This window comes from Agelaius phoeniceus, chromosome 29, assembly GCF_051311805.1.
Source record: "Agelaius phoeniceus isolate bAgePho1 chromosome 29, bAgePho1.hap1, whole genome shotgun sequence".
In the NCBI taxonomy this organism is placed as follows: domain Eukaryota; kingdom Metazoa; phylum Chordata; class Aves; order Passeriformes; family Icteridae; genus Agelaius; species Agelaius phoeniceus.
In genome coordinates this window covers 2557251-2567147 of record NC_135293.1, presented here as the reverse complement: position 1 = coordinate 2567147, position 9897 = coordinate 2557251, and the positions used below count along the sequence as shown (strand labels likewise).

Here is a 9897-nt window from a genome sequence, read left to right as displayed (position 1 = left end):
CATGGGGTCCCCATAGGGCTGTGGAGGTCCATAGGGTCCCCATAAGGCTGTGGGATCTCCACAGGGTCCCCATAAGGTGTGGGGTGTCCATGGGGTCCCATGTGCACACGCAGTATCCCGTGTCACCCATCCAGCACCGACCGGGGCGGGCCCTGCTGAGCTTCCTGCCGCGTGCGCAGCTCCCGCCCTGCGCGGCCGCGGCGGCGCCGCTGCTGATTGGTCAGTGCCGGGCGGCGGAGGCGGCGCTCTGGGCCGCGGCCGCGCTCTCTGTGGCCCTGGCGGACCGCGAAGATGGCGGCGCCCATGGAGGTGGCGCTGGTGTCGGACGCGGCGGGGCCGCTCTGCAACTGCTCGGTCTGGGAGCTGCACTCGGGCTCGGCTCTGCCCGGCTACCGCGGCGGCAACAGCGGCCCACGCGGGCTGGCGCTGCTGGGCGGCGAGCACCTGCTGGGGGCCCAGCTCGGCAAGAGCTACATCAACGTCTGGGAGCTCCAGAGGAAGGTACCGGCGCGGCGGGCGGGCCCGGGCGGCCTCGGCTCGGGGGACAGCCCCGGGCTTCGCGGGGGGACTCCGGGCCCCGTGGGGGATGTGACGGGGCCACCCCTCCTGAGGATCCCCCGGCCCTGTGATGAGGAGCTCTTCCGTCTGCAGAGCCCCCCCAAATCCATGGTCAGACCCCCTCATGGCTCCTCTCTCCACAGAGACCCCCCCATGGCCCCTCTTTTCGTGGAGACTCCCCTCTGTGCTCAGACACCCCTTCATGGCCCAATTCTCTGCAGAGACCCCCCCCCCCGTGTCTCCTGTTGGACCCTCAGGGCCCCCCTCCCTCTATTCCGACCCCCATCACCCTGTGCGGTGCCCCCCATCCCTCTGTTCACAGAGATCCCCCTGAGCCCCCATCTTGGGGGTCCCTGCTTGCAGCCCCTTGCCCTCTCTGAGCCCTCGCTGTGCTCTCTCTGTGCCAGGACCAGCTGCAGCAGAAAATCATCTGTCCCGGGCCTGTGACCTGCCTGACAGCCTCTCCCAACGGGCTCTACGTCCTGGCGGGCGTCGCCGAGAGCATCTACCTGTGGGAGGTACTACGGGGTGCTGGGGCACTCACACTCACACCCTGCACGGTCTGTGGGAGGTACAGGGTGCTGGGGCACTCACACTCACACCCTGCACAGTCAGGGAGGGTCCCCATCCCTCCAATGTCTGTGAATCCTGATCCTGGGATCAGGGTCCCCATCCCTCCAGTGTCTGTAACTCCTGATCCTGGGATAAAGGCTGTGCTGCTCTCAGCCCACGAGCAGCTCATTGAAGTAGGAGTGAGAGGAATTCAGGGAGAGGCTTCACTCTGCCTCATTCTCCTCTTTCCAGGCATCTCTGGTGCCTCGGGGATCAGGCATTACTTCCATGAGGCAGCAGCACAGAATCTGGTTTTCTTTCAGTGCTTCTCCCACATTTCAGCTGAGTATTTGTGTGTGCCCAGGGTGCCAGCAGCCCCTGCTGTGCTCTGGTCATTGTCCTGCTGGTTAATTACTGCTGGATTAATTTGGGATTACTGCTGTGTTCCCAGCACACCACTGAGCAAATGAAAGCAGAATCTTGTCCTGAGCCCAGGATTAAACCCCAGGATGCCTCACCTGTAGGTTTGAGCCTCATGGTGTGAGTGGCTCTACCTGAACCCGTCAGGGTTTGTTTGTGCCAATGTGTTTGTAGCTGGAAAAACATCCCTGAGGCTGAGCGAGCAGTGGGAGCTGCTGCCTGTGATGCTCCATGCTGGCCCTACTCCAGCTCCTGTCACCCTCAGACGTGTTCCAGAGTATGGCACTGTCACCCTCAGATGTGTTCCAGGGTATGGCACTGTCCCTCTGGCACATTGGAGAGGTAACCATCATGGAGCTGAAACCAGCCCCTAGAGTTGGCTTTTGAAACCCCTTGAATTGAGGTTTGCTTTGATTTTTTGGTGTAATTCTGACCATGAGAAGAAGCAGACTCTTATTTTATTTGAGGCTTTTTCTCTTCTTGGTTCCCTCCCCATCTGCAGTGTTGCTTTTAATAAGAAAGGCTTGGGGGATTCCTTGTCCACCCTAAAGCCTCTGCTGGCCCAGGACCTTGAGCCACCCCTGGGGTGTCCTGCAGCTCTCATAACCCCTCTGCCACCTCCTGAGGACCTGTGGGAGGAGGGAAGAAGCCACCAAAGTAATATGAATATTAAGAGTGAAGAAATCTTTACTGCACACTTGTGACTTGACCAGAGGAGCAGCTCTGGCATCACTGGGTTCCAGATTTAAAGTGCCAGGACCTCTTCCACTGCCATGTGCTGAATTTCCCTGTGGTCCTGAGGTGGAACAGAACCCACCCTTCTCCCCTCACTGCACCAAGGGCAGGGCACCACATGATCCCAAGACATCCTTGACTCCCTCCTGCCCTTCCTCTCACTGCAGGTGTCCAATGGGAACCTCCTGGCCATCCTGAACCGACACTACCAGGACCTCACGTGCCTCTGCTTCACTGATGACAGCAGCCACTTCCTCTCAGGGGCCAAGGACTGCCTGGCCCTGGTGTGGAACCTCTACAAGTAAGGGGGGCACAGGGATTTTGGAGCAGGAGATCCCTCTAAGCCCACAGCTGTGTCTGTGCCCTCCTGCTGGGCAGGGAACCTTTCCTTGGGAGCTTCTTAGGAACAGGCAGATGGTTCTGACTTCTTTCCCTGAGTGACACAGAGGGGATTGTGCCCTTTACCCAGGCTCTTTGTCCCTGTGGGAGAGGGATCTCAGCCTCAGCATCCATGAGCCGTGGCTGCCAGCAGCTCCCATGTCCCACTTGGTCCCTGCAGCCAGGAGAGGCGTTCCCAGTGGGATCAGAGCCTGGCCCAGCTCCCCATGGGGCTCTGTCCTGGCTGACCTGCCTGTCTCTGCTCTCCCCACAGCGTGTTGCAGGCAGAGCCCTCCCAGATCCCTGACCCCCGGCACGTCTGGTCCCGGCACAGCCTCCCCATCACCGACCTGTGCTGCGGCTTTGGAGGGCCCCTGGCACGGGCTGCCACCGCCTCCCTCGACCAGACAGCCAAGGTGAGGCTCATCTCACAGGTGCCAGACCCTGTGGGGTCACAGCCAGGCTCTTGCCAGCCAGCAGGAAGCTGTCCCTGTCCTCAAGCTTTGCCGGGTTGCAGTGGCTTCATTTCTTGGCTGTCTCTGCAGTGACTCAGAGCTGCCAGACCTGGGCTCTGCCTCTCCAACAACAGCAGTTTCTCTGCACCTGCCCCCAGGCTGGACTGCTGCAGTCCCTGTTGTCCTGGGAATGTCGGGGTCAGCCTCAGTTTTCCATTGCTGATGTCCACAGGGAGCAGAGCAGGCTGGAGCTTGGGGAGGGGATGCCCTGGGGGCAGGATGGCCACAGAGAGGGTTCAGAGCTGTTTTGAAGCTGCCTGGGAAACTTTTCTGCTGCTCACAGAGGCTGATCCTGGGTTCTGCCTTGGACTCAGTTTCCCAGCTGGAACACCAGTGTGGGATTTCAGGATATCAGTGCTCCTCCAATCCTGCCATTAACATTCTCTCCCTTGACTCTCCTGTCCCCTCTCACTCCAGCTCTGGGAAATCTCATCTGGGGAGCTCCTGCTTTCCGTGCTCTTCGACGTGGGGATCATGGCTGTGACTCTGGACCTCTCTGAGTACCACATGTTCTGTGGGGGCATGGATGGCTCCATCTTCCAGGTCGACCTCTGTGCTTGGGTGAGTGTGTGGGGCTGCAGGTGTGCCCTGTCACCCCGAGCCACTGTCACCTCCCTGCTGGGACTGGTGTGACCTGCCAGGGCACGGGAGGGCCTGGTTCCTCTGTGTCTCCTCTGCCCCCTCCAGGTGATGAACCTGCTGGTTTCAGCCTTCCTGAATTTTAACCCCTTTCCCTTCCTTCCTGAATTTCTTCAGCCAGTTCAGAGAGACCGGACCTTCCAGACAGAGCGGGAGAACGGGAAGATCTTCAAAGGGCACAGGTGAGGAACCAGACGTACCTGCCAGCCACCATCTGCCCACCTCACCAGCTCCTGGCACTCCTGGGGTCATCCTGAGTTTAAACATCCTCTTCCCCATTCCAGGAACCAGGTGACGTGTCTGTCAGTCTCCACAGATGGCAGCCTGCTGCTCTCGGGCTCTCACGACGAAACCGTCCGGCTGTGGGACATCCAGAGCAAGCAGTGCCTGAAGACGATGAATCACAAAGGTAGGAATGTCCTTATCTCCAGGATCCTCACTGCCAGAGGCCCAGTGTCTCACCTGTGCTGCCCTGGGCACTCCAGGTGTGGTTTTGCCCCTTGCTTCACGCCCTGGGAAGGGCAGAGGCGTTGGAGGGAGCCTGGGCTGTCTGGAGCGGTGCCCTGACCTTGCCCCGTGTGTTAACAACCCCCTGTACACTGTCAGGAGTGAGTCATGGATTTCACCCTGTCACTGAGGCCACACGGGATCCTCCTCCTTGTTTTCCCGAGGGAGCAGTCACCCCACATGCACCCCAGCTGTGTCTGGAGGGGAGACAGCTCTGTGACCCCAGCAGTGAGCTCATGGGGCCTGAAGTGAATGCCATATGAGCAGCTGTCTGGGATTTCAGTCTGATGGCTCCAGTAAATTGCAGGAGCAGCAGTTGGGTGCCTCAGCTACCTCAGAGCAGTGGGGGATTTACCCCTCCTGTTGTTAACTGAGTTCCTCCCCCAGCTGTGATGGTTTCTGGCCCCTGGTGCTGCAGTGACCAGTGGGGCTGCCCTGGGCATGGCCCAAACCCCTCCCAGAGGTGATGGTGGGGGCAGCCAGTCCCTGTTCCTCTGTGGTGACTGAGCTGCTGCCTCAGGGCAGTCTCTGCAAGCCAGGCTGCCTGCAGACCCTTTTCCTCTTCCCTTTGGCTGCCAAGGACCATCCCTAATTGGGACCCACTGCAGTGCTTATCCAGCCTGGCTGGCACTAGAGGGTGAAAACAAACCAAATGGAGCTGTGAGTCATCCCAGGAGGGGAGGGGGGGCCGGGCTTTGGCTGTGAGCCAGGCACTGGAGTCCTCCTGAGGCTGCAGGAAAGAATGGACAGACCAGGCTCTTCCCAGGAGGAGCAGGACCAGGCTGACCCCAAGCTGTGGGTGCTCTGCTGGCTCTCTGCTGCTTGTGGGCAGGGATTTGGCTTCCTTGGCATCCTTGGCACTGGCATGGCTGCGTGTGCCCAGGAATAGGCTGGGATTCCAGCACCCCTGAGCTGTGCCCTGGCTCTGGAGTCCCCACAGAGCCCTGCAGCCTCGCAGTGTGGGGGAATCTGCTGCCCCAACCCAGCCCCCTCTTGTGGATCCCTGTGCCCTGCTTGGCCTCTCATGAGCCCCCCAGCAAGGTCTGTCCCTGCTGCTCCCTCCCCAAGGCAGAGGTGACAGGGCTCTGACATGGTGATGTGACAGCAGCCTCTGGCCCAGTGTCCTTGGGACAGCACTGTCCCTCTGCTTGCTGGGCATGGGGGTGGCTGGGGGCACACAGGACCCCCTGCCCTCCCCTTGACACTGCTGCAGATAAATCCAAGGAGCTGGAGTGTGGCTCAGGGCCAGGCTGGTGCAGGGGGCTCTGTCCCCAAGGGTGGCTTGTCCTTGGCAGGGGCAGAGTGGGTGAACTTTGAGAAGTCAGGCACTGCTGCTCCTGGGCAGTGAGCTGTGGCAGTGCTGGCGAGGCAGGGCTGCTCCCAGTCACCCTGCATGGCTGCCACCACTCTGGGGGGAAGCAGGAGACCTGTGGGATGAGCCTGGGAGCCAGTGCTGCCCCCAAATCCCTCCAGGCCTCAATTCCCATCCTGTCACACGAGCTCTGTGCCATCCCTCGGGATGGTCTGTGCCATGCTTGTCACTGCAAACACAGCGTGGCACAGACCATCCCCAGGGCTCCCCCTGCAAGGCCATCCTGGGATGCTCTGGCTGATGTGTGCTGCTGGCAGCTCTGTCTCTGAAGCTGGGTCATTTGTTTATTTCCCCCCAGCTAAGCCTGGTCTCCATGCCCAGGCTGGCCTGGGGCAAGGTGATCTTGTGCAGGATCTGCATCTGCACTGGGGCCCCAGAGTGGCTGTGAGGGCTGTGTCCAGGTGGTGACCAGGTTTGGGGAACTCTGGGTTCACTCCTGAGGTTTTCTCCTCTCCACCTTTCCTCTCAAACTGCTCCATGAGCTGCCAGTGCAGAGGGAATGTCACTGATGGAGCACAATCATCTGGTCTTTAAGGAGGGAGTGAAGCCATCAGAGTTGGCCAGGAGCAGGTTTGGGGCCAGGCACTCAGCAGAGCTTGAGCTCTGGGAGGATCAGATTTAGGAGCAGGCTCTGGAGGGGTGGATGGTGATAACAGAGCCTTCATCCATGTCAGAGCTGCTTGTGTCTGCCTGCTCTGCAGAGACCAAAGTCCTCCAGCAGCTCTGAGCCTCCCCAGGCCCCGCCGTGTCCCCTCCCTCACCCTGCACCCTTCTCACAGCCCTGGCAGCCTCTCAGCTGCACGTGGACCATCTTCACCTTGCCTTTGGCCAGGGGAAATGGATGGCTGGGCTGTGCTAGCAGTGCCCTGCCTGCTGGAGGGGGGCTGGGGGCTGCTGTGCCTGACAGGGCGTGGGGGACAGCAGTGGGAGCTCACAGCAGCTGGGAGGGGGCGGGTAAGTGCAGTAATTAACACAATGCAGTAATTAACGCACTCATCAGCTCTGCCGTGGATTGTGGCAGCACAGAGCTGCTGATGGATGGCAGCTCAAGGTGGGGGGAGGTCGGGCTCTGCTCTTTTGGGGTCACAACCAGCCTGGAGAGCTGCAGCCCCGGGCAGGGAGAGCAGAGACTCCTGTGCCAGGGCTGCCCAAAGCCTCTCAAACCCACCAGGGTCCAGCCTGACGTGTCCCCTCTGCCCCTGCAGGTCCAGTGACAAACGCCTTCATCGTGCTGGCCCCTGCCAACATGTTCAACCCCGAGGGGAAGCCCAGCGTGCCCCTGCCCAAGTTCAGCAGGCACCTGCACGGCACCGAGAGCAGCGACGAGCCGGGCGCCGAGGGGGTGACGCTGCGCCTGGGGCTGCACCAGCAGGTACTGGGGGCACTGGCCAGGGGGGACAGGCATCCAGGAGGGCTTGTGCCACAGAAAAGCTTCTCCTCCAGCTGGTGGAACCCGTTTCTGTTCCCTCCTGCTTCCTGCCCATCCTGGCTGCTGCAGTCATTTGTCCTCCCGGCCCCGTGCTGCAGCGTGGGCTGGCTCTGCTGTCCCCACCATTTCCTTGGCTGTCCCCAGGCAGGGAGGGTCACAGCCCACCCATCCCAGCCTCTCTGCTCCCCACTGTCAGTGTCTGCCTCTGCCCAGAGCTGATGGATTAGCTCCCTGTTGGTTGGTGGCAGCAGGCCAAGGGGCTGTTTGCCTGACAGCAGGATGGATCACCCAGGCTCCCTCCCATGGGGAACCCAGTCCAGGGGCATGGGGAGAGGGTCTGTGTCTGCTCTGCCAACCCCTCCATTCTGGCCCCTGCAGGAGCCTGGGCAGAGCTACCTGGAGAAGGCAGAGAGGATGTACTCACAGATGTACTCGACGAGGGAAAAGGTGAGAGCTGCTCCCAGGCTGGGAATTGGGTACTGACCCCTTGAGGGGATCCTTGTCAGCTGATCTGACTCATGGGGCCCCAAGCAAGTTGGGACACCGGAACAGGGGAAAAGAGCCCTAAAATCTGCTGGTGCCATGGGCACGAGGGGTGCACTTTGAGGAGGAGGAGGAGGAGGAGGGAGGGGACTGAAGGGTTTGGTGTTTACTGCTGGGGAAGGAGCAGCAGCCTGTGCCTGTCAGAGCTGAGGCCCTGACACTGGTCTGTTGTGTTTTTGTGTCACAGAACCTGGTGGGAGACCAGGAGCACCTGACGATCCAGGTGAGCGAGCTGGAGGAGGAGGTGAGCAACCTCCGGAAAATCAACAAGGACCTCTTTGACTTCTCCACTCGCATCATCACCAAACCAGCCAAGTGAAGAGGCTCCCCCCGCCCTCGCACCCCTCCGCCTCTCCCTGCCCGGCTCCTGGGGAAGAACCGCCCGCCCTCGGGCACCGCCCAGCCGGCTGCGAGCCCCGGCTCAGCTTCCCCCGAGCCGCCTTCGCCTGCTCCGTGACACGGGACTGAGACCGGCGCGGGGACCGCGAGGGGACAGCACCGGGACCGTGCTCACTCCGATCCGGGGCCGGGGGACACTCGGGCGGCCGCTGCAGGAGGAGCCTCGCCGGCTCCTGGGAGGGCTCAGGATGCAGCTCCTGCTCATTCCCCATTTCTTCCCCCGCCCCTTTTTTGTTTCTTTTCGTTACTTGACCCTGCAGCGCAGACAGAAAAGTGTTTTTTTCCTCTCAATACCGGTTTGAGATTGGATTTTGGAGACCCCCTTCTGCCCACCCTGTCCTGGGGATTGCTGCTCAGTGCCACCGGACCCCACACTCTGGATGGACAGCAGGGGCTGAGGGGCTCCTGCTCTGGGGGTGCACTGGGGGGGCTGCTGCAACAGGTGGGGGGTCCCTGGCTACCAGGGCTGAGGAGGGGGCTCCTGATGTGTGTGGCAGGCAGAGCCTGAGGTGTCCCTGGGCTTGGAGCACAGGTGGTGGTTTTGGGTCACTCTGGGGAGGGGCGGGGGGACCAGCAAGGTGCTATTTCCAATCTCCTCAGTCAACAATTTCTATATATTTGGATCCAGCGACTCTGTTTTCACGGTGTTTGGGGACTCGGCCTTTTGTATTGTCACAGCATGGCAGCGGGGGTTGTGGGTTTTGTTTAGGTTTATTTTTTACATAAAAGATTTGGTTTTTATAGTGAAAGATGCCCGTGTTGGTTTCTTTACCATGGCCACAGACCTTGACCACCTCTCACTGCATCCCTGGGCGGGCTGCCCGCTGGGAGTGGGAAAGTGCTTCCTTATCCCCAAACTGCCCAGTTCCCTTCACCCTGAGGGTCCTTCCCTGTCCCTACAGGGTGTTGAGGTGTCCCCTGGCCATCCCTCTGTGTCACCCCCCCCTCCCATTCAATACACCAAGTGCAGATGATTTAAAGTGCATTTTAAAACCAGAGCATCTGAGCATCCCCAGCTCAGCTCCCGCCAGTTCCTGAGAAGATGCTTTTAGCTTAATCACTGGAGCTGTTCCTTTCCCTTCCTCTCCTGCTCCTCCTCTTCCTCCCAACGTTTTGGATCAACATTCATCAGCTGCAGCAGGGACTGTCACCCGGAGCCAGGGGCTGCAGTGGGGCAAGAGGTGGGGGCACATCCCTGCTGCAGGGAGCCCAAAAGAAAAAACCCCAGACCCCAGAGCTCCCTCCCAGTCATCCCACAGTGGGGTTCCTGTTGGGGTGCTGCATTCAGAGCAGAAGGGAGGATGGGGCTTCCCAGAGAGCCTCCCCATGCTGTGCCTGGTGTTTGGGGAGGGGTTTGCATTCCAAGACCCTCCTGCATGGACAGTGAGGGCTGTGCTGTGTTTATCCCTGCAAGGGGGGCCCGTGGTCAGGGGGATTCCAGCCCCCCATGACCCTCCGTGCTCTGGCAGGATCTGAGCTGCCCTCCCTGCAGGTCCAGCTCCGCAGGAGAATTCATTAGCTGTGACTCATTACATTTATCGATATTACATGAACCAATACTTTTTGCCAGATGGATTCTGGCTCCATCACTCATTTTTCCTTATTAATTTAGCGTGGCTCCTGCCCTGGTTGCTGGTGTTTGTGTGCTGGTGGCAGGGACCCTTGGGCTGGGTCGAGCCTCAGTTTCCCTGCTGAGGATGAGGAGGGTGACCCCACATCCCCTCCCTCAGCAGAGGAAGGCTGTGCTGCTGCTGCCCTTCTCTTCCCCACGCAGCAGAAAAAAAATCGCTCAGCCCTGGAACCTCTGGGCCTCGGGACCCCCGGCTATTGAAGCTGCACCTCAGACTGAG

General features: G+C 60.3%; 1 protein-coding gene across 1 annotated transcript; it reads left to right on the top strand.

Moving 5' to 3' along the window:
- The first annotated feature begins 250 nt into the window (after positions 1 to 250).
- WDR18 (WD repeat domain 18) lies at positions 251 to 8796 on the top strand. Its single transcript, XM_054650181.2, has 10 exons — positions 251 to 501; positions 966 to 1076; positions 2433 to 2566; positions 2918 to 3059; positions 3576 to 3719; positions 3915 to 3979; positions 4082 to 4206; positions 6882 to 7048; positions 7484 to 7552; positions 7836 to 8796. Exons 1-10 carry the CDS (start codon positions 292 to 294, stop codon positions 7965 to 7967), a joined length of 1299 nt encoding a protein of 432 aa, XP_054506156.1. The 5' UTR covers positions 251 to 291; the 3' UTR covers positions 7968 to 8796.
- Positions 8797 to 9897: the final 1101 nt, after the last annotated feature.